Raw genomic sequence first — 26,586 nt, forward strand, 5'->3', positions numbered from 1 at the left:
ACCTCCTATACTGGAAGGACCACTGGACCACCAGAGAAGTCTCTGGAAGGCTCATAATAAGTGGCCTCTTGCCATCCTCATTTGGCCTTTTAGAGGGTTCCCTCCTGTCATTCTTTCCCCATTTGATAGACCTATTACAAATGTCATGACATGTAACCTTTACAGATTGTTTGTTCTTCCTCATGAGTAGGCCATCATGAGGACAGAGACTGCCTCACAGAGAAGCGGTGGTGTCTTGCCAATTGGCCACTGTTTAACAGCTAGGCCTTGGGTCCAAGACTCATGTTCTCTGCAGTCCTGGACTGACATACTTTGAAGCCACCATCTGACTGAAAAACCACAGAGCTGCAAGTCGGTCAGCAGGTCTCCAGGGTGGCAAAGAAATAATTATCTCAAGCAAAAATAGAGTAGCACTTTAAGCCCTGGAGGCAGAGAAAGGTTTGGGTCAGGACTCAGCGTCTCAACAGCCCAAGAAAACTGTTCTCCTAACCTAGTTTTTCAGATGGGATTCTCGAGTCTCCATTTTCAACATCGTTCCTGCTTACTGCCCTCAGTGTGGGGGAGCCGGAAATACATGAAGTTCAGCTCTAGGGATACAGCTCCTTGATAAATGTCATTCTTTCAAACTCTTGAGTTGGTAGGCCCCGGGGTAGAAATAGACTCTGAGGTAGAAAGTTGTAGGATTCTCAGATATCTCAGGTTGATGACCTCTTAGTTCCCAATATATAGCTTCTTTCTGAAGTATCATAGTAGAAGGAAAAGCTGAGGACAGAAGGAAGACCCAGAATGAAATGTATTCTATCCAATGAGTCCTTTTGAGAAAAGTGCATGTCTTAAAACATCAGTGCTGAAAACAGTGACTGGCACGTAAAGGTACTCAATAGACGCTTTGGAAAGAATAAGTGAAAGTCATGGTGTAATTACGATAGGGGATTCAAAGATGCTTAAGAGGGACTTACCTGGTGGTCCAGTGGTTAAGAATCTGCCTGCCAATGCAGGGGATGTGGATTTGATCCCTGATCCCAGATCTACGATCCCACATGCCGCAGGGCAACTAGGGTCTCATGCTGCAACTACTGAAGCCAGTGCACCCTAGACACCATACTTCCCAACAAGAGGAGCTTCACAGTGAGAAGCCCAGGCACCACCACAACTAGAGGAAGCAAAGGGGTTCTTGCACGGCAACAAAGACCCAGTGCCGCAAAAAGAAACAAAAGAATAAAAAAGTTTAAGAAATGGGCCAGGAGTGTAGAGTCCGCTGGAGAAAGAGTGAGCAGGAATTAAAGTTATTGGTGCTGAATAAATATGTTTATCCCCTTATTCTCAAACTTCCCCCTAATCTTCCCTGCCCTGCTATACTGGTAGAAAAAATAGAGGCTTACTTGGGATATGCTGGAGTGAGGCAAATAGAGCAGAGTCATCTACAGCAGAAAGACAAGAGTTTAAAGCCAAGTATCACAGATTGGATTCTTCGGAAACAGATGCTGAGACAGAGCTTGGTGTGCAGACTATTTATTAGGGATCTGCACCTGTGGGAGGGACGGGGAGGAAGCAGGATTGGGCAGAGGGAGAAGCCAAGACTGCAAGGCAGGTCCAGGAAGTCCCAGCCAGTCCCTCGGGGGTGGGGTGGGGGTGGGGCTCTGGGGTATAAATGACCCATAGGATTGAGCTATGGGTGAACCCACATGGCTGTGCCTTTATGCTCCTGCTGTGGTTGCTCGTTGGTGACTGTGAGGTGGTTCTTTGCAACTCTTCTGAAGGAGCTGAGCGCTGGAAGCTTCTGCTCATACCATGTCCAGCAGCTGCAAAATCGTTCTTTCCCCATGTCCAGCAGCTGCAAAATCGTTCTTTCCTCACAGAAGAAAGCATTGGTTGGTGCAGCTGGGTGGTGCATCTTCACACCCTGCTGCACCACGTGAGATTCTCTGGGGGTTCAGGCCTGCCAGCAAACTGGAGTAATGTTTCGAGTCTTGTGCCAGGAGGGACCATAACCTATTTGGGAGCCTGGGATGTCAGAGACCCCTGGTGGAGGCTGACAGAAGTGCAGGGGGGCAGGGTTGGGGACGTTGACCTGGGGACCAGGCCCACCTCCGGGTCAGGGATTTAGGTGAAGGCGAAGATGGGCGGTTGGCTGGAGCCGGTCCCTGTTTCCAGTTCCGGTTCCGCCCTCCTCACTCTGCGCTCTCTGTTCCCCAGGCCGGACCACCCGGTTCTCCATGTCTCCTGGAACGACGCCGTCGCCTACTGCACGTGGGCGGGAAAGCGTTTGCCCACGGAGGCCGAGTGGGAGTACAGCTGTCGAGGAGGCCTGCAAAATAGGTACTTGGAGGGTCTCCCCTTGCTTAATAGTATGTGGATCCTCTTTCTAAATCCACAGGAACTTACTCTGGACAGTTGATTTAAAACCACAACCACCAGGGCAGCTCTTTCCTACTGGGCTTTCCTCACGTTGGTGAAGTTCCTTAGGAAACACCCAGGCAGAGGTGGGCGCATGGCTGGTGGGGTGGGCGCCGGCCATGCAGCCCCATCCCGGTGCCACGTGGTCCTCCTTCGAGCCCCTCTGGCAGGCTGCCTTCGCTTTTAGGGGTTTCTTATTTTAGGCGTCTCCTGAAACATCAGTATTTCTCTGCTTCCAGAGCCATGAGACAGAAAACTCACGATTGGGCCTCAGCTTCTAAAAAGGCTCCTTAAAATAGTGAAGGCTTTATTAAAAAGTGCGGTGTTATGGTGCCCCGTTATGCTTCCATATAAGTCCAGAATGATGGCTGCTCTCCCAGCCTCCTATAAGCCCGTCTTTTAGTGAGGTGATTTATATCAGGCCTCCTGAGGCCTCGGGAGAGACTGATGTTGTTGTGAGCTTGACATGATTTGGTTGTGTGGAAGTTAAAAAAATTCCTGATTAAAAGCTTTATGTATTAAAAAAATAAAATAACTCACTTGGAACAAGCGAGCAGTGTGCTCTCTCCCTTTCACTGCCTTCCTCTTCTTGACTTGTGGCCAGAAGCCTGTGCATGTTTGACAGGCTGATGCCTGTGTCTCTTCTAACAGACTTTTCCCCTGGGGCAACAAACTGCAGCCGAAAGGCCAGCATTATGCCAACATCTGGCAAGGCGAGTTTCCTGTGACCAACACCGGGGAGGACGGCTTCCGAGGGACCGCGCCTGTGAGTAGCGAGGTTCAGAGGGCTGCAGCCACAGCGCATGGAGAAACCACTAGAAACCGCTAGACATGAGGGAGAGTGTTGCTCACCCTCCGCTCTAAGTCTTGTACCCTTTCTGCCTTCATCCACTACAGCACGAGGCAAATACTAAGACGTTCTTTTTCGTGACACCTTTTTCTTTCCGATTCTATAATACTATAGAAACTTTGAAAAAAACCAGAAGAGTTGCACAGGAGAAAATTGAAAGAACCTGGAGGAATCTTATCTCAAGATAGATAACCCCTATTAGCGTTTTGGTGCAATTCCTCCCATTCATTTTCGGTGTTAATGGTACTAATAATTGCTAGGAGTTAATACTTGCAGTGTGCCAGGCATGATACTGAGGTATTTGCGTGAATTATCTCAGTTAATGTTCCACTCTGTGAGGTAGGTACTGTTATCCCCATTTTTCCAGGTGAGCATTCTGAGGCACAGAGAGGTTAACTGACTTGCCCAGGGTTACACAGCTGGAAAGCCACACATCTGGGATTTGAACCAGGTCGCTTTGTTTCAAAAGCCCATGCTCTTAACTACCTTATAGGTGCCAGTGTAAATATTTCTTGTGTTTGTGTGCACATATATTTTTTACATATTGCTTTGGGGTCATACTATTATATTTAAAATCCTACTCTCCTTTCCCTGTGTAATACCAGGAACATTTTGTCTGGCATTAGCAGTTCTTCACAAATACATGTCTTTTAGCAGCTGGATAGCTTGTCATTTGAATTAACCCTAATTTATTTGCCCCTTATTTTTGCAAAGTTACATATGTTTTTTTGCTGAATAACAACATCTTGTGCATAAATATTAAATTGTATCTCTGATGATTTAAAAATAGTTTTTGAGGTATAGTTGATTTACAATGTTGTGTTAGTTTCTGCTATACAGCAAAGTGAATCAGCTACACATATGCATATATCTGCTCTGTTTTTAGATTCTTTTCCCATACAGATCAATTCTGAGTATTGAGTAGAGTTCCCTGTGCAATACAGTAGACCCTTAATAGTGTGGTGGTTTTTTTAATAGGTAGATTCCTAGCAGTGAAATTAGTGAGTCAAACACTAGAAACCTTTCTTGGTAAGAGTTTCAAAAACATAACCAAACTTTTCTGGAATGCATGTAGCCTGTTTCCCTCCATGAGTATTCCTTTCTGTCTGTTGTTTTTTTTTTTTTTTTGTCAGCAGAACCATACACTAATGAAATAATGATAAAAGCATTTTGGTTTTTTTTGACACATTGAGCTAAGATGTCTTGTAGTGGGGAAATAGCACTTTACTGGGTTTGTTGTTACAGAAGATAATATTCTTTCAACAATCTTTCAAACAGTTGTCATTTAAAAAAATTTGTGTTTTTAATATTTGTTCACACAAAAATAATTCTTCCAAAATTTATTTATAAACGTAACACACATATGTTATTTGGAGCATGACCAAATGATTCCAGAATTTCAGCTGAAATAATAAACAAGTGAAAAAGACAGACAGTTTTTGGAAGAGATGAAGGATGAGAAGACACTTGACTTTTCAGAACTTCAAACATACTTTGAGCCATATAGTTAAAACATTACAGTTGTTTTTGCAGGGGTGCAGAAGTAATGTAAAAAAAAGTTACATGAGAATATGTTGCCTTTAAATAGGCACAGGAACTCACATGTGTGTGCTTCTAAAATTTCATATGTATGAGTTAGGTATATGATAAAATCACCAACACAAACAGTGGGAATTGGATGTATTTTTCAAAAGAGGCAAAATTTATTTGCTACTATACAGCAAAGTGAAGTTAGTTCTTTTCAGGTTTCCTTCTGGATAGCTTGTACTCTGAGGGGCACATAGGTTTATTCAGTAAAATGAGTTATTAGAGACCTTGGGGTCTAAGAGATCTCAACCTTTTTCTCAAACTGTACATGGGTAAGAAGGGCAGCTGTTATCTCATGGGCCACTGTTGGCAGAACCTGCGCTGCAGGATGAACACAGTAAGGAGCCTGATGAAGATGCTTAGGAGACCCCAGGAAAGGTGACACGTGATGTAGAAGCAGGACACTTAGCCTTGAAGCATATATAGCATAGACTTCTGATAGACCAGGCAAATTACATAAGCACCTGTCAGTCAAAAGACCATGAGAATCTGTACTGGACAGTTATGAATATTTTATAGCACTTAATGGCTACAGAATTTCACATCACTATTTAGACAGATGAACCTCCAAGGAAAAAGTCATTTATTCTCAAGTCAGTGCATCTTCTCAGAAAATAACAATTTCCGTATGAAATAAAGATACTTTACAGATATTTAGAGTGGAGAAGGCGATGGCACTCCACTCCAGTACTCTTGCCTGGAAAATCCCATGGACGGAGCAGCCTGGTAGGCTGCAGTCCATGGGGTCGCTAAGAGTCAGACACGACTGATCGACTTCACTTTCACTTTTCACTTTCGTGCGTTGGAGGAGGAAATGGCAACCCACTCCAGTGTTCTTGCCCGGAAAATCCCAGGGACGGGGGAGCCTGGTGGGCTGCCGTCTATGGGGTTGCACAGAGTTGGACACGACTGGAGTGACTTAGCAGCAGCAGCAACGGCAGAGTTGGAATATTTAACTGGGGATGTGTAGCAGATGTCTGCCTTGGAGGATATTCAACAGAACTTACCTGAAGAAGTTGCCATGGAAGTTCCTAAGACAAAATTAGAACATTTACCAGGAGCTGACATGAGAAATATGACCTGAAGAGGAAAAAAACCAGCACCTGTTTATCTCAGGTTCTCCTTAGCTTCCTTGTTGGGTCCACAGGCCTTGGTCCCTTGAGAGCAGGGATCGAACTTCCAATGCTGGGATGGACTACAGTGAAATATCTCCCTCATCTGCTGTTTTATTTTATTAGTTTCACTCTGGTTTTAAATTTAGTGAACTATTCTGACCGCAGTGAACCTAAAGAATTGGTTTTCTGTTTGATTGGGCCTCTGTTGTAAGTTATTAGTATGTTTTGGTTTTCATGCATATCTGCTCATTCACCTGAAAATAAACATGTTGGAAGTATTTCTTCTGAGCTTTCTGGAAGGAGGTTTTGGTTGGTGTGATTAACTGAACAAAGAGCAGTTAAAATTTTTATACTCTCATGTGGTAATTTTGGGAGTGGTGACCTCCAGATTTTACCTCACTTAAACATCCAGGTATTTACAGAAGGAAAACTCCTCAAACCTTTCAGTAGATGCTGTTATTAATGTTTCCTCATCTTAGGGTTTAACAGCACCTCGTAGGCTAACTTGCTTGCCCAGCATTTGTTGTGTGTTGTCATGTAATGAAGACCTTAGGCTGGCTGACCTCCATTAGTCTGCTCTCTAAGCCTGAGAAATGGTTCCTCCCTCCACTTCTCCACTTCGTTCATTCCATCTTTCAGTTGCTCTCATACCCCTCGCTCCTTCCCATCTTTTCACTGAAACAAATTATTTTCTTCTTTTCCTTCCAACTATTTTTCTGTCTTATTCTTCCTCATTATCTCCAAATTCTTAAAAGAACAGTTTATGCCTCTGACCCCTTCTCCTTCACTGTCTCTCTGACCTTTGACCTCTGACCTTGATTCCCATAAGATGCTTCTACCTTTGTGGAGGAGGGTTCATCTTCAGCTCGAAATCTCTCCCTCTAGGGAGTTTCTGCATATTTTCTTTCATTCTCTTACCCTACTAATCCCACCCTGCCTTTCTAGATTGGATATTTTTAATTTTTGGCATCATCATTTTTTCTCCCTCATTAAAACTCTTTCACGTCTATGTCATCAAACCCTTTCTGCCTTCAGTCGACATGCATGGAATTACTGAATGAAGCAGTGAATAGGTACTGCTGTTTCCATAATGAATGCTGAGTTTGGAAGCAGAATGGTAAAAATTTTCAGCTTTCCCCATCATCTGGATTAATTTTTTTTCAGAGTAGCGTCATAACTTTATTGAAGTGCCCTGGATTGCCCACATATCACATGGTTCCATATTTATGTGTAGATCTAAAACCTTCTGAAGCCAAGTAGGAAATTAATTTTATTCCTTTTAGTTCTACTTCATTAATTGAGAAAAAACATGAACTTACAAAAAGATTTTTTAAAAAGAATCTCAACGATAAATTAATATTTTTTTCACTTAAAAAATAAAAGTTTCCTTCATGTATGAGCATTTCTTGTAAAATATGTTAGGAAAAAGTTCTGAGTCCCTAAAATAGCAAAACTTGTTCTGTATGCATTTACTATTCAGTCAAAGGTTTTTCTCTGGTCCTCCTCCCCACCTTCCTTTGTACACAAGCTTTGCACTTTGGTATCATGTCTGTGACATAACTATGTGGCAGACTGTCTGATCTACCTTTGAACGTGATGTAATTGCTGGCTGAAGAGCCCATGCAGCTTACCTCATAGTTGCAGGTCCCAGGGATTGCAAACTTTCTTTGTTTTATAGATAGCACTTGATAATGAATTCACAGTTTCTCTGTAATAAGAAGTCCCATCAGTGTTTTGACAATAATGACTCAGGCTTAAAGATAAGCTGGTGAGTTGGAGGGGGCTGGTGGAAAGGACAGAATTGGCTGAGGTCTCTCTGTGCCTAAAGATGTTGTGGCCAGCAGAGCTCAGCTGTGATGACAAGACTGATACTGGGTATAATTCTGTTTCTCTTATGCTTCTGAAGGTCTACAGATAATTTACTTGCCACTTCTCAATGAGATACAGATTTGACTTGTGATCAATACTAGTCTCTCTATTAAAAATTATTTCATTGACTTTCTTACCATGTAACATAAACTCTTCTTAGGTTTCTGAACTCCCTTTGAGAACTCAAAGCTGAAAAATATCTTCTTCTGTTTTTTTTATATTGGCCAGATTGTATTTTCACTGTTGGAATGAAAATTCATATTCATACTTTGAAGTAAGAGGTCTTTGTGCATTTTTATACTAAAGAGGCTTTCTAGACAAGGTGAGTAGATTGACAACATTTCCCCCTTTTTTAAATTTTCAGGTTGACGCCTTTCCTCCCAATGGTTATGGCTTATACAATATAGTAGGGAACGCCTGGGAGTGGACTTCAGACTGGTGGACTGTTCACCATTCTGCTGAAGAAACGATTAACCCAGTGAGTATTAGTCTCAGAATATGTATTATGAAAAGGTTACACCCATCCTTTGGGCAGATTATGGTAGGAATTTCGTGTGTTTTGGCTATTTATGTACTATTGAAATTAATCTTGGAATTTCCCCAAGGAATATTAAGCACATCTTTTTTTTTTTTTTCCCCCAACCTTAAGGCATTGTGTAGAAATGTCCGTGGACATTTTGTATGCTGCTGGATCGTTTTGGTGATAATGATTTGAGGAAATCTGCCTATAACTTTAGAAATTATATTCAGCCTCATAAATGTGATCAAAGTAATGAGATATATAAATAACTAGGAAAATTCATTAATGTTTGTTAATAACTAGTGAGATCTGGTAGATGGTATTTATTGTGCTGCTAATTGCCTGAGTTTTCATTGGCTGAAATTTTGATTGAAGAACATTGTTTGGAGAAAATGAGAAGGATGTTTTCTGGGTGAATGCTGAATCAGGAAGTTGAGTCATTTGGTGATTATTTCCTGAACTCCACAGTATGTCAGTTCATAAACCTTGGGAATGTAGCAAAACTAAGTTAAATTTTACCTTCTCTGGCACGGGAGGACTATTGATTGCAGCTAGTGGGCTACTCTGCCTCTAAAGCCAAGCTCTCTCAGCGTATATAATGATTTAGACACTATAAGAATTAGGTGTGCGAGTGGGAAGTACTTCCTTTAAAAAGAACATGTCTGAGTATTTCTTGTGTGAACAGATTGGGGGGGGAAATGCCATTTAAAAATCCTATCTCTAGCAAACTAGACATTCATAAGTCAGATCCAGGAATATATATTTATACCCAAACTAGCTAGACTGGGAACTTAATAACCTTAACCTCTTGAAAACTTACAAAAGGTAGTGATAAAGACAATTAATTCTTTGATCTCTTCTCAGTGAAAGGTCAAACAGCTCAGAGTAGTTGAAGAAATTTTCAGACTCTGTGCCTCCGGCCTTCTTTTTTTTCAGAATTTAGGCATAAATTTATGTGATATGCTTGTTTTTTCTTCACAGAATAACACATGAGTTGCTCATGAATAATCTATAGACAGAAATCTCCTTTTTGGGGGGCAGATTAAAAAGCTGAGTTCTTCAGAAATGGTCATTTCCTCTTTGGTTTCCTTGGCAGGGCTGGTGGAATTAGTGGTCAAAGGCAACCCATCTCTCTAACGTGAGAGTAAGATTGTGAAATTTTCGGTGGGTTTGAGGTTGGGAGACGCCATTCTCTACTGGCACAATGTGACTTGGCGTTTGCTGTCAGAAGCAGAAATAGAATTTTTTTCTCCCCTTAGATGAAAGCATCTGCATGTTTGGAAAGGGTGCACAAGGCTTCAAAATTCTGGCAAGTTGTGAATGTATTTCTGTGACCATCTGTTGTCGAGCTGAGTGCTTATTAGCTTTCAGTTTTATAATTGCTTGTGTTGCTTCTAAGGATTTACAGAAAAATCCATATATTCTTGTTTTCACAGTCCCAGGCTCTGATCTTGGATGTTGTCTTTGCTCTATAAATCATTAGCCTTGTAGGTTTCTTTCACAGAGGCCTTATTTGCTTCCTGGTTTGACTGGGATTAAATTCACCAGTTTGGAGGACTGAACCCCAATTCCCTTGCAAACTCAGACTCTATCATTCAAATCTTGACAGCGCCACTGTTGCCTCTCTGTGTTACCACATCAGCCTCCCAGTTGGGCTCCCTGGCTTCATTCTTTCTGCTTTGTTGCAGCTGGAATGATCTTCATAGAGAATACGGTTAATGCTCTCACTCCTCTGTTTAAAGAATAAATGAAGTACAGACTCTTGAACATGACTTCTGAAGGCTAAAATAATTTAACTGTTGCTGATCACTCAGTGACCACAGCTTTTTCTTCCTTTCAGCATTTCATTTTGAAACGTTACAAAAGTTCAGAAAATAGCATAACAGAGACCTATGTATCTGGCATTACGATTTAACATATACTGACAGCTTATTGTATTTACTGTATTTCTTTTAACCAAAGAGATAGAACAAAAACTACTCTATCAACACTTGAAATTTGTCGGTATTTTTAATTTAAGCTGTTCTGGTCTGTGTATAGTGCTATCTCACTGTGGTTTTTTAGTCATTACGTATATATGTATTTTTTTCTTATTTTATTGAAGTAGAATTGATTTACAATATATTAATTTCCACTGTACAGCCTACTGATTCAGTTTATGTATATATATACACATATATTCTTTTTATATATGTGTATATATGCATACTTTATATATATTCATATACACACATTCTTTTTCATATTCTTTTCCATTATGGTTATCACAGGATAGTGAATACAGTACCCTGTGCTATATTGTTGTTTATCCATTCTTTATATATGAGTTTATATTTAGTCATCATATATTGAAGTCTGTATCTGATAACTCTCATAGCATGCCACTCAGTTGACCAGCTTCTGTTGTGTGCCGTTCTTGGGTTTTGGTTACATCTTATTTTCTCATATGCTTCAGTATTTTTGATTGAGTACCAGACATTGTGTGAGATAAACTGTAGAGATTGTTTGAGATCTGGAGAGTGGAATCTCTCTCTAGAGCAGGCTTATCTTTGCTTCTGGAAACTTACATATCATATTAGCTATTCTAGCCAGTAATTGAGGTGATTTGAAGCTCAGCTTCAGTCCTTGTGAGGGCTAGATGTATATAGCTCCTCAGGGTGCCAGCCAGTGGGCTAGGGGGTTTCCACGACTCTTCTTCCTTGGAGGGCCCTGTGAAAGTTGCTCAGTTGTGTCCGATTCTTTGCGACCCCATGGACTGTATAGTCCATGAAATTCTCCAAGCCAAAATACTGGAGTGGGTAGCCTTTCCCTTCTCCAGGGGATCTTCCCAATCCAGGGATCAAACCCAGGTCTCCTGCATTGCAGGCAGATTCTTTACCAGCTGAGCCACCATGAAGGCCCTAAGCTCCAATTGTTTCCTTGGGGCCCATGAGTCTATGCAAAGTTCTGTTCAGCTTCTCAGTATTACACTTGCTGCAGCTGGAATCAGCTGACCTCTGGGAAAATAAGCTCACCTCTCTGGCCTTGTCTTCAGTCTGGGATTTGAGCTCAGCAGTTCCTCACAGCTCTTGATAGTTCTCACCTGAGCTGGTTTAAACTCCCATTTCTCTTCAAGGTCTTAATTTATCTGCCTTTCTTCCCTAAGGGCTGTGTGTCTCCAGCGCCTAGCAAAGAACCTGGTCCTGTAATAAAGCCAGTTCCAGATACCTAGAATCGAATCAAAGAGAGTTTGATCACTGTTCATACTGGAGGTGTTTCAAAAGCAAAAGCTAGTTAAAAACATATATTTTCAGGGTAAGTTTTGAACCAAAGTAAACATTTCAACCCAGAAACGGACCTCTTCAGTGTCATGTGTATATTTTAGCTCCAAGACTAACTCATAATGGCAAATACTTTTCAAGCTTCTTTGGGGAACTTGGGAACAGTCAGTGCTCTGTAGGCAGAGGCTATTCAGGGAATACCTTTTTCTTGTTCAGTGACTTCCAGGGAGCAAAAGTTAATCATTAGTGTTTATTTTATTGGCTAGTAACACCTTGTATGCTTTGTACACAAAATCCTAGGAGAGGCGGAGGTATTTGGCCATATGGAGTGAGGGTCAGTTTGATCTTGCCTGGTAGAAGGTTCTGGGGAGTGTCCATGCATGCATGTGTGTAATTTTCGAAACTGCTTAGGTTGACAGCCTGTCTTTCTACACAGGTGCAATCCAGAGTGTGGCCGCTGATGCTACTTTTTTAACCCAATTAAGAAGTAATTTGTATGTGTGTGTGTGTGTTTTCCTTTGTAGTTACTTTACCTAGAAACCCAGATTAATCTCTGGAAGTGTGTGGTGGTGCTTGTATGCTTAGTCGCTCAGTCTTGTCTGACTCTTTGTGACCCCATGAACTGTAGCCCTCCAGACTCCTCTGTCCATGGGATTTCCCAGGCAAGAATAGTGGAATGGGTTGCCATTTTCTCCTCCAGGGGATTTTCCTGACCCAGAGGTCGAGCTCACACATCTCGCACTGGCAAGCAGATTCTTTACCACTGAGCCACTGGCAATCCCCCAGAAGTGTGGTGCTTTCAGTCAAAGACTATATAGCACTTATCTAACATCCTGATTTCCCACACCTACATCCTTACTTCACTACCCTAGTACCATACCCGGGGTACCATGGTACCCTGGTTCACTGGTGATACAAAAGGATAGAGTAATCTGTAATATCTTTGCCACTCTCACTTAAGGTACACAGTTTCATTTGGGCAGCTTTTTTTCTGTCCTAAGGGAAAGAAATATAGCCTTAGAATTAGTCAAAGTAATGTGGATTTTAGCTCTACCAGTTGATCTTAAAGGAATCTCTCTAAGGTTAGGACATACCTTAAGTTCCCTTATATACAAATTGGGAATAATTATACCTATCTCATGAAATTGTTGGCAAGTTAGATCTGATAATGTTGCATGTGAAAATATAACTTTAGACCCCAAAAGTACTATTGTGCTAGTGATTTACTTTTTCTTTTTCTTAATTATTTTTTGCTACGTAATTGGAAGATTATATGCTTCTTTTCGGGCTTCCCAGGTGGGTCAGTGGTAAAGAATCCAGCTGCCAGTGCAAAAGACGTGGGTTCTATCTCTGGGTTGGGCATATCCCCTAGAGGAGGAAATGGCAACCCACTCCAGTATTCTTGCCTGGAAAGTCCCATTGACAGAGGAGCCTGGTGGGCTGCAGTCCATGGGGTTGCAAAAGAGTTGAACATGACTGAACAACTGCACACATACAAATATATGCTTCTATTCAGCAGAATTAACAAGAAATGTTGGCCTTTGGGAGCAGAGGAGGCGAAAATGATGTTTATAAATAATGAATGCCTAATATTCTTCCTATCCTTACCTTTTGTTAACATATCACGTAGTCATCCTTACAATGAAAATCTTGCTTTGTGGCTCATTAGAGTCCATTGGGAATAAAGTTTCCCAAAAAGTATTCCTCCTCTGAATGAATCCCTGATGCTTGTCAGATGCTATTAGCCAGAGATTCTGTTTGTTCTGTTTTTGTCAATGTGGAGTTTGACTGTTCAGTTAGATCATATAGCTCTAGACATTTTGGGAAATGTGTTGTTTTGCAAGGCTGCGGTGTTGTGGTGTGGAACTGACCAGAGAAAACATAAGCCCTCCTGTTGTGCTGGTTGTGGTTTGGAGTTTGCACTCTGCATGTTTTGAAGAACACACCTCTGACCCTTGCCTGTCACACAGGACACGTGCCAACCTCTGACCCGAGGTCAAAATGGACCACATATTGGCAGGTGCCTCATGGTCAGTCCTGTTTTTGCCATTGGGTGATTGGACTTGGAACTTGGACTTGAATTTGTCCATCCTCTAAATTCTGCATTTATTTGTTCCTTGTCCCAATAATGCCTCCTCTGGCCACATACCACTATATGAATCAATGAATTTTGTGCATCAGAAATGTTAGACTCCTGCTTAGCCTGTTTCCCAGACCTCCTCTGCCTATGGCATGAGACTGGCCTTGTCTAAGCCTGGCAAGAGACAGTAAATATCACATCTTCCTGAGTTGAGACTGTCTCACCCATCAACTACCCCCTTGGCAGCCTATTCAGCGCAGCTCACATTCCTGGAATTCCACTTGTAGGTAGTAGTGCACAGAGAAGTTGGTTAAGGATTTTTATCTCACATGAGACCCTTTATTCACGTATTTTCAATGAGGACAGTTTAGAATAAATCAGTTTGATGGAAAAGTAACCTGGTGTTCAAAATGAAAAAGACATGAAAATATTAAGGAAGTTGACTTAAACTTGATAATAAATTACTATGGTTGTAAATTATACTTAGTAAGTCCCAAAGGAAAAGCAGAGTGATCAAACAACATCAATCCCTTGAGGCCATGTTTATGAAAAGAATTTCATCTTCTTCTCCCTAGTGGAAGATGGAAATTGTTCCAGAGGAACAGCTGATGTTGATCTATAGCCACTTTTCTTTGTGGTTGTGGAGCAAGGTTGGTCATTCAACAACCACAAAAAACTGTTGAGAAATAGAGGAAATAAGCTTGAGTATATATGGCTCAGATATTTAGATCCTGTAAACGAATTTTCAAACACAGTATCCAGACACATGCTTCTTGCTTGAAAAGAGTGAATGCTAATTCCAGTTGCTATTTCAAAGGTGGTAAAAATGCTGTGTTTGTTCATAATATTACCTCGAGTCTCATGTTATAACTCTTGACTCCTGAGCAGACAGAGCGGGACACCCAGATATATCGTGGCCCCCTCTCTTAGTTTGGAGGACCAGTGGATCTTGGTGGGAAATGAAAAACTGCAGCCCCTACCACTGTAGGACTCCTGTTTTGATCCTAGTGACACGTTGGTCCTGCACCCTTGAGCTTCAAACGTCCTGGGCCCGAGAACGCTCTGATACCTAGGGCATCTAGTTGTGTCATCAGATGTGCCCACTGTTTGATGTTCTTCCATGGCCAACCGAATATTTTCGCCCCCAGAGCTTCAGCTCACTGGTCGTCATTGCACAGTTGGTGAGGACACAGAACATGGCTTCTGTCTTGTGCATGCAAGCTTTTCAGACCCCCAAAAACATTCACAGCCTGTGCCCCCTCGTCTTTCTCTTTCTAGATGAACATCCCCATCCTTTCAATTGCACCTGGAATAACTTGGATTCTAATTCAGGGCAACTGGGGTTACAGTCCTCTGTATAATATGGGTGGGAAAAAAGTCCCCTTTTCTACATGAGCATCCAGAAATGTACACAGCATTCTATCTATATTCCCTGATAGATGCAAATAATAGTGCAGCAGTCCTTTTCCCTCCTTCTCTGTCATTGGGTCTCAGACTGTGGTAGCCATTAAAGGCTGTGCCAGTGGAATCCAGTCGAGGGTTTTTGAATTTTGTTCCTGTCACTGTGGTTAACATGTGACCCTGGGCAAGTCACTTAACTACTCTGGGACTCAGGTTTGCTTCTTTCATCAGTGGGGACAGAGTTGCTGTGATTGAGAGTGTTGGTAGCTACTTAGACCAACATTTGGCAAAGAGCAAGCATATGGTACATCCAGCTTTGGTTTTCAACATTGCTGGTTCTGTCCCCCTTCTGCCACGTGGTGCCGGGGACCTGCCCCGGCTGATCCAGGGTATTCGAAGCGGGGACGGCGTCAGCGACCTATTTATTTAAATATTTTATCAAAGATATAAAGAGTAATAGGATGAGGATAGCTCAGTAGGAAAATTCAGTGGAGAAAAGAGGCTGAGTAGCTTGGTTTACGCGGGAGACCAATAAAACTTCAAGACAAGAAGCTTGCACCACTTACGTAGGCCGCAGGCGTCCTTCCGTTCTCCCGAAGGAGAGGAGACACTGAGGCCTCCCCGGTCGGATCTTAGAAGCCCAGGCATAATTAGTAAGCATGGTGGGTTCCGCGCTCCAGATGGAGACTCAGCCAGAGTGAGAAAGAGAGCGACATGGGGAGACCAGTATTTCGAGAAACTGATCCCAATTCTTTATTTTCCAGAGTCTGTTTTTATACACTGAGATGTTATACAAAAGTCACGTGGGGACAGCAGTCCTGACTTTTATTAAAGTCAGGTGCTTCACACAAATGTATACAGAGGTCTTAGGGGTGTTACATCATCTTCTGGCCAGGGGGGCCTGCTGACAATTTACGACCCTCTCCTTGTGACAGCGGTCAGTCAATCAGGACACTTATTTCTCCAGGGCTGATTATTCTCAAAACAGACGCCACCCAAATAAAGTTACATTCCTACAGGGTGAGGGTGTAGTGGGTTTTAGCTAAGGAAAGAATTTACTTAGCCTAAGGTCTAACGTGATTAATATCAAAGGTTAATACTTATTTCTTCTATATATTCATTAATGTGTGTAAGGGCAGGGGATGTGGAGACTTAGCAACAAACATTGGCTCAACAAATGAAAAACCCTTCACCAATACAATTTCTAATCAGCCCGTTATACTTATACTAATAGTTTTCTAACTTCTCTAAAGAACCCGTTTTTAGAGGGTTTAAAGCATCTTGTGCCTCTCACGGTTGGGAGGCTGTGAGCAATCACATGTGGCCGGACGAGCCTGTCAGGCAGGCTAGAGAACCTTCAGAGGAGTTTGTAGGTTAAAACACTCTTATCACGCCCAGGAATTATTATAAACTGGAGCTCTAAGTTAACTCCTTCTCCAAAAGAGGTGGTGGGGGACAGCCCCCCGTAAAGTCAGAGGTGTAGGTGAGCACAAAGTAGTAAAGTAGGCAGGCTCTGGTTATGGGGGTAGATGCTCGAGGAGTTCCAGGGGGACTCCTGAGGCTCGATCCCGCCTTTGCGTATGTCGAGCCTCCTTCCTCATGACCTTTGCCATGGGCGGAGTACCTCACTCTGGCCCCCAACAACGTGGCCTCTCACTATCACGTGCAGTTGCAGCAGCGACAGGAAGAGCAGCATCTCACCGTTGACCTCTCATAAGCTTGCAGTAGCCAAAGAGTACTTCCTCTTTTTCTCCTGGCTTCCCTGGTAGCTCAGACGGTAAAGAATTTGCCTGCAGTGTGGGAGCTGCTGCTGCTGCTGCTAAGTCGCTTCAGTCGTGTCCAACTCTGTGCGACCCCATAGACGGCAGCCCACCAGGCTCCCCTGTCCCTGGGATTCTCCAGGCAAGAATGCTGGAGTGGGTTGCCATCTCCTTCTCCAATGCATACAGGTGAAAAGTGAAAGTGAAGTCGCTCAGTCGTGTCCGACTCTTAGCGACCCCATGGACTGCAGCCCACCAGGCTCCTCCATCCATGGGATTTTCCAGGCAAGAGTACCAGAGTGGGGAGACCCCAATTCAATTCCTGGGTTGGGAAAACCCCATGGAGAAGGGATAGGCTACCCACTCCAGTATTCTTGGGCTTTCCTGGTAGCTCAGGTGGTAAAGAATCTGTCTGCAATCGGGGAGACCTGGGTTCAATTCCTGGGGTGGGAAGATCCCCTGGAGGAGGTCATGGTAACCCCCTCTAGTATTCTTGCCTGGAGAATTCATGGGACAGAGGAGCCTAGCGGGCAGCAGTCCATAGGGTCACAAAAGTCGGACACGACTGAGCGACTTAGCACACACACTTTGCCCCCCATGTTTATTGACTTTAGGCTGAGTCTCTTTAAATATTATTATTATACAGCTGTGTTTTATGTATTTATTTATAGGTAGTTTTTAAACTGTTTTGAATCTTATCTTAGTGGCCCTATTTTGAAATGTAATGAAGAGCCTATCTCTTCTTTCCATCAAATTCCATTTTTTTAAAAAAAATCAGTTTCAGCCTTGAGAGGCAGCTTACAGACTTCATTGTGACTATCAGTCCTGTCATTTATGGTAGTGGTTTTCCCTTACAACCTACTGGAATCAACCAGTTCAGCTGTTTTTTTTTGTTGTTGTTGTTGTTATCAATAGCTGCATAAATGAGACGAGGCTGATGGCAGAGCCCTACAGCCATGGGCTCAGCCCGCATTTCCTGAGAACTTACTGTGTTGTGGGGCTGTGTTGGCTCTCAGGGATTCAAAGATGCACGAGATAGCCTTGCTGTTAGGGAATGTCTAGACTAGGGAGAGGTGGCGATCAGGTAAATCAAGATGTGCTGTGGTCACAGTTGCTGCTGGGACTTCCCTGGTGGTCCAGTGGTTAAAAATCTATCTTGCAGTGGATGAGACCCCCGTTTGATCTCAGGTCAAGAAAGATCCCACATACTGCAGAGCTGCTAACCCTATGCACCACCATCACTGTGCCTATGCTCTAGAGCCTGCGTGTTGCAACTACTGAAGCCCAGGTGCCCTAGAGCCTGTGCTCTGCAACCAGAGAAGCCACTGCAATGAGAAGTCCATGTATTGCAAGTAGAGAGTAGCCCCCCCACCCACTTGCTACAACTAGAGAAAAACCCTCCCAGCAACAAAGACCCAGTGCAGTCAAAGCTAAATAAATAAATCTTCAGAAAAAGAGTTGCTGCTGATGTGGTTGTGATGGGGCCTCGTTGAGCTCTGTTCTGTGCTGGTTGGAGCTGAGAAGGCTTTTCTGAGGAGGTGGCCTTAGGAAGGGTGGCAGCAGCTGTGTGCCAGGTCCTTGGCATCCAAACACAGGAAGGCCAGGGTGTGGCCTCGTGAGGAATTCATGGTCAGCAGAGGAAGGATTTTCATCCTTTACCCTGCTGCTTTCGGATCCCTTGGAGAAGGGAATGGCAACCCACTCCAGTATTCTTGTCTGGGAAATCCCATGGACAGAGGAGCCTGGCAGGCTACAGTCCATGGGGTCACAAAGAGTCAGACACGACTTAGCAACTAAACAACAACAGCTTCAGTTTCTTGAAGTAAAGCCCCAAAGCCATACCTGCCCTCTGCTTGCCCTTCAGTCCCAGAGTGTCTTACCTTTTCATACTCACAGTAAAAGCAGTGAGGGGGTGTGTTTCTTTCTTCTGATTTTGCTGCAGTGTATTTTTCCCATCCTTATGGGCACAACTGAGCTGTGTAAAGAATTTCCGTCAGCTGACCACTTAGGGGCTTAGGAGAGTGACTGGTGAATCGTCTTCCTTCATTTGGCATGCTCAGTGAAAGGGCTTTATGAACTCTGTTTCACAATGTAGAGCACTTCTGGGAGGGGAGAGACATCTGCTCTAAGATAGGGGTAACAGAAGGGCAGCATCGCCGGTTGGGGTTATAACAGAAACATTACAGGCAGAGAGTTTGCTCATGTGCTTATGTGCCGTCCTCTGTCACATTCTTCCGGTTGTGCTGAATGACAGAACCATGGCTTGGTGATGAAAGCAGAGGTCAATAGCCTGGAATTTCACCTGAGATTTAGCTTGAAAATGTCCAGGGGCCTTGGGTGAGTCATCTTGCCCTTGTCTGGCTTCCTGCTTCATCTGTAAATGTTGCTAGGGATGTAGCAAGTCATTCCTAGGACAGTCAGTCTGGACAACAGCCCTGGGGTCTGGTGCTGGCTTGGGAAGTAGGATGAAGTGGGATGAAGTAGTAGGATGAAGAAGCTGTTGGAATGTGCTTAAGAGGACAGGTTTTAAAATGATTCACACTCCGTTGTTCCACATTCTAGTTCTGCCCTTTGATGGCAAGGTGGCCTTAGGAGAAAGGGGTGACATCTTTTGATTTTGTTTCTTTGTCTATAAAGTGGGAGTAACAGGAAAATTTAAGGACGTTGGGTTGTTCTGAGGATTCACAAGAAATTCAAGCATGTGGCCCTGTATCTGCCACACAGTAAAAGAGAGCTAATTACTTTCCAAGCACGTCTCAGTCAAAACATCCTTTTTGAAAATCCTTTCCCCTTCAGCATGCACTATTACTTGTTAGACCAAATTGTGTTCTTTTCTTCCATTTTATTTGTTAATAAGCATTTACTGAGCACTTGCTTGGAGAAGGCAGTGGCACCCCACTCCAGTACTTTTGCGTGGACAATCCCATGGACGGAGGAGCCTGGGAGGCTGCAGTCCATGAGGTTGCTAGAGTCGGACACTACTGAGCGACTTCACTTTCACTTTCATGCATTGGAGAAGGAAATGGCAACCCACTCCAGTGTTCTTGCCTGGAGAATCCCAGGGACGGGGAAGCCTGGTGGGCTGCCGTCTCTGGGGTCGCACAGAGTCGGACACGACTGAAGCGACTTAGCAGCAGCAGCAGCAGAGCACTTGCTCTGGGCTGGGGCAGATATAAACATCACACCATCCTTGTCTACAAAGAGTTTGATTTTCAGAATCCCTAATTATGTTTCCTTCCATGGTGTGTGCATGCTAAGTCACTTCACTTGTGTCCGACTCTTTGCGGCCCCATGGACTGTAGCCTGGCAGGCTCCTCTCTCCATGGGATTCTCCAGGCAAGAATACTGAAGTGGGTTGCCATGCCCTTCTCCAGGGGATCTTTCCAACCTAGGGATCAAACCCATGTCTCCTACATTGCAGGCAGACTCTTTACTGCTACGCTACCAGGGAAGCCCTCCTTCCATGGTACTAGGAAGCTTTTGCCTCACTGATGCTTAGGAAATCAGAACCAAAACCCAGGTTTTTTTGGCTTCCCTTCAGATTTGTTTATTCCTTCCCTGCACCTCTGTTTAACTGGAAGGGAACAGAGGGAAGGGAGGGTGGAGAGCTGACAGGGTCTCTGTCACTTGGTTCCCTTATTTATTTGGGTCTACAGTTGACAGGCCAGGTCTGAGCAGCGTTTCTGGTCAGAGGGGGTACTCACCAGATTTTAAGTGTTAGGAGGCCTCCATTACAGGTCAGTTGCCTAAGGTTTTTCTTCTCTGTTCCTGGTGTGGTTTGAAGTATGAATTGACAGCCAGAAGCTTAGGTGCTGTATGCAGAGCCAGATCCTCTCCATCGGGCTTGGCATCCCATCTTCCACCTCCGTGACCCTCCCTTCCCATGTTCTTCCTACTCTAGCCTCCCTGGACAGATTATTTTTTTATGTGAATCCCCCAGCACTCCCCCAGTATCACAGCCTCTAATTTATGCTTAACATTTTCAGCCAAGGCCTCTATCTCATCATGCTTGACAGTCAGCAAAGGTTAATATATGTGTATATTCCGGTACACAGAATAATTCTCTTCTTTACAATTTCTCATATACAGTAGCCTATAGTCATAAATACTTTGACCACAGCACTCCTAAACCAGAGATGGGATCATTACACATTGGGAAGAAAACGTGTGTTCCCTGTCAATCTGGAGCTGGTCCCCCAAGCCCTTCCCTACACTGGCTTTCTAGAGCCTTACAATGAAACATGTTTGGGTTACAGAAGAACAGGTGTGCCTCAGACCCTTGTCCACAGCATGACTTGTTCCCAAGGCCACCTAGTGCTTGTGTGAGGAGCCAAGTCAAAGTCCTTATCCTTCACATTTATATTTGTTTTTTTTCTCCTCAGAGAGCTCAGAGTGCTCTGTCTCCCTCCCTCTTTCTCAGAGACCCTTCTATGTTTCTCATACCTGCAGAATATTGATGATTGTGCAAAAGGAGGCAGGTGGTCTTAGTGTCATTTCTTATGATAATTCATAGAGTGGAGAGAGGTTCTGGCTTTGCCCCAGATTTTGAATTTGGTTTGCAGAGTCAAGATGAAATCCCAGGTCTTCTGATCTTGAAGCTCATACAGTCTTGGCTGGTGTCCAGATGTTATTTGAGATGCAGAACTTGAAGGGCTGCTTACTTCCTTGTAGTATTTTACCACAGACTGCACACGTTAAGTCAGGAATTTCAGGAAGTGTGGTAACTCTGAAAGATAATTTAAAGAGATATGAATTGCTGAGTCATACTTGTTTCGTACTTGAGTCATACTTGGCTTCTTCCAAAAACAAGTGAGAGGCAGTATGGTTTTTTATATGCCTATGGTTTTTTTATATCTTGAGATTTTAAATCAATTTCCTGTCCTTTTTACCTTCTTAATCTCTTATTTCCTTCCACTAAATTGTTCTTAAAAATTATTGATTTGGCAAGTCAGTTTTTGCACTGAACATTTAGCCTCTTAATGAATTGTGAAATAATTTGGTGTCATTTTCCCTTTCTATAGCTTCACCTTTCATGTCTTTCCCTATGCCGTAGTGTGACTCATTTGTTCTTTCCCTAAGGATCTGGAAATTAAACCATGTTATTGAGAAGAGAAGAAATAGAACAGTCTGATTATCTTTTACATCAGGTTTTTCTGGGGAGGATTTTCATGTGGATATGTGAATATATTTATAATATAGGTATATTCCTATCCATATGTGTGATTTTTATATAAATATATGCTTTTATTCATTCAGCAAAGTTTATTTGCAATCTACTGAATGCCAGACTTATGAGCTGGGTTCTGGGAATCCCACAGACATTATCCCTTTGCCCTCTGGAGCCTGCAGATGTGAAGGAGTCAAGCAAATGCATGTAATTACATATATGTGGTCATGTCTTTAATTATATGTGAGGAGGAAGTTTAACATGATGGTTAACTTCAGGCAGTTTGGGAGTTGGACCTGAATTCCTATCTTAGTCACCTACCAGCTGATTAAGCTGGAGCAAGTCACTTAAATCCTCATTCAGCTTCCCCATCAGTAAGTGAGAAATAACAGTACCCCTTGTGGAGAGACGGAGAGATTTCAATGAGATACCACAAAGAAATTGTTTAGTGTAGTGAGTGGTATGTAGTAAACACTTGATAAATCTTAATCATGACTAGTTTTTAATATGCAATGAAAATTTCATTGAGCTATGAAATGACAGCTCACTCTGAAATCTAATTCATGAAAGATACTTATTCTGGACCTTTTTAGGGATGTGGAAACAAGATAGGACATTCGGTAGCACTCAACTGTACACTTCTTTCTGTGGACAGTTTCTGCTTTATACACACTAAAAAAAGTAAACACTGCTTCTAATGAAGTGACAGAACTTACAGAATTGGGCACTTAGCACTTGTCTACTTTCACAGTATACGAAGTAAAATCATGGAAGTAATCAAGTATTCTTTGCAGAAAATGTTTAACCAGAAATATGATTTGGTATAAACTAATTGCTTATACTTTCTCATAACTTGCTAATGAGTTGTCACTGAAGATTGTGAGTATAAGAGAATGTGATAAACAAAATCCTTATGAAGACTATAAACTGGTTTTCTCACTTCTCAAATGCTTTAGAGCCATATCTGTTTGCAGCCAGGACTGAACAGTTTCACAGAATCATTCGGAGAGAAGCAAGTGAGTGACTGTGGAGTAGACCTTTCAGCAGATGTAGTCTGTACCCTCTGATCTTGGGTACACTTTCACTGACCCAGAAGTCACCTTTCTTTAGGATGATGCTACTGTGTACCATAAGGGCTTCCCAAGTAACTCAGTGGTAAAGAATCTACCTGCCAGTGTAGGAGACGTGGGTTAAATCCCTGAGTCAAGAAGATCCTCTCGAGGAGGAAATGGCAACCTGCCCCAGTATTTGTGCCTGGGAAATCCCATGGACAGAGGAGCCTGGTGGGCTACAGTCTATAAGATCACAAAGGGTCGGAACACAACTTAGCAATTTAACAACAACATCTATATACTATGCCTTGTTTAGGATGAAATAAACTGATTTCTCTGTTCTTCAGAACCAACCTCTTCAGGATTGGATAGACTGTGCACGCTCTTTTGTGTAGTATGTTAGCATATTAAGCTTTCTGAAATTAAAGAACTACCTGCATTATTAGATGACAAATTCTGTTTAGCAATGTATGCTATCAGCAGATGATGAGAAAGTTAGTTCTTGGTTGTGGAAATCCAGTGTGTTACTTATTTTCTCTTAATAGTTGCTTCCTCTGTGTTTAGGTTGATGGGTTTTTAGCATTTAGTTATTTTATGGCCTTGTGTTGAAAAACTACCATGGATTTTCACAATTTTTATGATCCATATCTCAAATAAAACATATGTATCTACCATTGTAGAAGTCATAGTGTTAACCATTTTCTTGGGACTTTGCTGCTTTTTCTCCTCTCTTTCATTCCTTGCGAAAAGTTGGATAGAGTGACTGTAGAAGCTGAGGTCCTTGGGCACCTCTTACCCACAAGGATGACTGCTATTAAAAAAAAATGATGCAACTTCTTAGGAAAACAACATAGTGGTTCTTCAGAATGTTAAAAATAGAACCCTGTGATCCTACAATGCTACTTCTGGATATATGCCCCACAGAATTTTTTAACAAGTATTTCATTTTTGTTTTAAAAATTGAAATATAGTTGATTTACAATATTGTGTTAGTTTCATGTGTACAGCAAACTGATTCAGCTACATATATATATATATATATATTCTTTTTCAGATTCTTTCCCCTTATATAATAGATTATTATGAAATATTGAGTCTAGTTCTCTGTGCTATACAGTAGGTCCCTATTGATTTTCTGTTTTACATAGAGTAGTGTGTCTGTGTTAATTGTAAACTGTTCATTTATTCCTCCTCCTGCTTTCCACTTTGGTAACCATAAATTTGTTTTCTATGTCTGTGAGTCTGTTTCTGTTTTGTATATAAGTTCATTTGTATCTTTTTTTTTTTTAAGATTCCACACAGAAATGATATCATTTGTCTTTCTCTGTTTGACTTACTTCACTTAGTATGATAATGTCTAGGTCTATTCATTGTGCTGCAAATGGCATTATTTAACTCTTTATTATGGCTGAGTAATACGTGTGTATGTATCACATCTTCTTTATCCATGCATCTGTTAATGGGCTTTTAGGTTCATTCCATATCTTGACTGTTGGAAATAGTGCTGTTATGAACATTGGGGTGTAATTTTTTTTTTTTCTTTTTAAAAAAGTCTTCTGTAAATCCTGAAATCTTTAACTTGGCTTTATTTATTTATTTGCCACGCAGTTTGTGGGATCTTAGTTCCCCACCAGGAATTGAACCCAGACCCACAACAGTGAAAGCACAGAGTCCTAACCAGTAGACCACCAGGGAATTCCCTGAGTGTATTTTTTCAAATTATAGTTTTCTCTAGATACATACCAGCGAGTATGTGTTGGATCATTGGGGTTGGTGAATCATAAGATGGCTCTATTTTTAGTTTTTTAAGGAACCTCCACACTGTTCTCTGTAGTGGCTGCACCAATTTACATTTCCACCAACAATGTCGGAGGGTTCATTTTTCTCCACACCCTCTCCAGCATTTATTATTTGCAAACTTTTTGATGATGGCCATTCTGGATGGTGTGAGGCCATTCTACTGCATCATAGCTTTGGTTTACATTTCTCTAATAATTAACGATGTTGAACATCTTTTCATATGTCTTTTACCCTATATATGTATCTCCTTTGGAGAAGTATCTGTTTAGATCTTCTACCCACTTTTTGGTTGGGTTCTTTTTTCTTTAAATATATTGAGCTGTATGAACTATTTGTATATTTTGGCAATTAATCCCTTGTCACTCACATCATTTGCATTGTTTTACATGTTAGCTGTCCGCCACTTATTGAAGAGATTGTCTTTTGTTCAATGTATTCTTGCCTTTGTCATAGATCAATTGCCTATGTAAGTGTGGTTGTACTTCTGGGTTCTCTGTCTTGTTCCATTGAACTGCATGTCTGTTTTTGTGCCAGCACCATACTGTTCTGATTACTGTAGCCTTGAAGTATAATCTAAAGTCAGGGAGCATGATTCCTCCAGCTCCCTTCTTCCTTTTCTAGATTTTTCTGGCTGTTCAGAGCCTTTGTGTTTCTGTATAAATTAAAAAGAAATTTATTTTAGTTCTGTGAAAAATGCCACAGCACTTCTGACACCAGATGTGTAACTTTTTTCCACGCCAACTCCCTGGACACCATCTGGATATCTTTTGTTCAGTTCAGTCTGACGCTAACCACCTGGAGTCAGCACAGACTCCAAGGTTTAAGGGCTCAGTCCCACAAGTCTGCCCCCACTTTAAGATGCCAGTCCGAGTACTGGGTGCTCTGGGTGCTTGCACTTCTGTCTGAGGTGGCTGCTAAGTCAGGAGTTCCCACAGTGTCCTCCTTTCAAATTTGATAATATGCTAGAACCATCCAGATCCCTTTACTTACTATCACGGGTTTATAATAAAGGATACCAATGAACAGCCAGATGAAGAGATACACAGTGTGGGGTCCAGGAGAGTCCTACACACAGGAACTTCTATCCCTGTGAATGTAGGGTGTACCACCCTCCCAGTACATAGATGTGTCCACCAACTCAGGCTCTTCAGATCCCATTGTTTGGTTGTTTTATGGAGGTCTCGTTACGTAGGTATAATAGATTAAACCCTTGGCCATTGGTGGTTAGGTCCAATCACCAGAACCCCTACCCTCCCCGGAGATCTGTGAAAGAAAGTGAAAGTTGCTCAGTCATGTCCGACTCTTTGTGACCCCATGGATTATACAGTCCTTGGAATTCTTCAGGCCAGAATATGGGAGTGGGTAGCCTTTCCCTTCTCTGGGGGATCTTCCTGACTCAGGGATCGAACCCAGGTCTCCCACATTGCAGGCGGATTCTTTACCAGCTGAGACACAAGGGAAGCCCGCAGAGATCAAGGGGTGGAGCTAAATGTTCCAACTTGATAATCATGCCTAGGTCTCTCTGCCTGACCAGGGCCCATCCAGAATTTACCTAGGGCTCCCCAGCTACCAGTCATCTTATCAGCACACAGTAGACACAAGTCACTCTGGAGAATCAGTACAAAGACCAAATATGTAATTTCCCATTGTATCACAGGGGTCTCTACCATCTTATTTTTCATTCTAACCTTTCCCCCCTTTTTTGTTGAGTCTCTACTTTTTGACCAA

The 26,586-nt window shown here is 42.5% G+C and overlaps 1 protein-coding gene across 2 annotated transcripts in view; it reads left to right on the forward strand.

Annotated features, from left to right (window-relative positions):
• Nucleotides 1-26,586, forward strand: part of SUMF1 (sulfatase modifying factor 1) — a 94,746-nt gene that overhangs the window by 38,256 nt on the left and 29,904 nt on the right. Inside the window, exons 5-7 of one of the 2 annotated variants that reach the window (XM_019984974.2) lie at nucleotides 2,197-2,319; nucleotides 3,049-3,163; nucleotides 8,183-8,296. In XM_019984974.2, the coding sequence (XP_019840533.2) occupies nucleotides 2,197-2,319; nucleotides 3,049-3,163; nucleotides 8,183-8,296 (352 nt within the window). The remainder of the gene's footprint in view (nucleotides 1-2,196; nucleotides 2,320-3,048; nucleotides 3,164-8,182; nucleotides 8,297-26,586) is intronic. The other variant, XM_070776299.1, reaches the window with a different exon arrangement.

This window comes from Bos indicus, chromosome 22 (assembly GCF_029378745.1).
Source record: "Bos indicus isolate NIAB-ARS_2022 breed Sahiwal x Tharparkar chromosome 22, NIAB-ARS_B.indTharparkar_mat_pri_1.0, whole genome shotgun sequence".
Taxonomy (NCBI): domain Eukaryota; kingdom Metazoa; phylum Chordata; class Mammalia; order Artiodactyla; family Bovidae; genus Bos; species Bos indicus.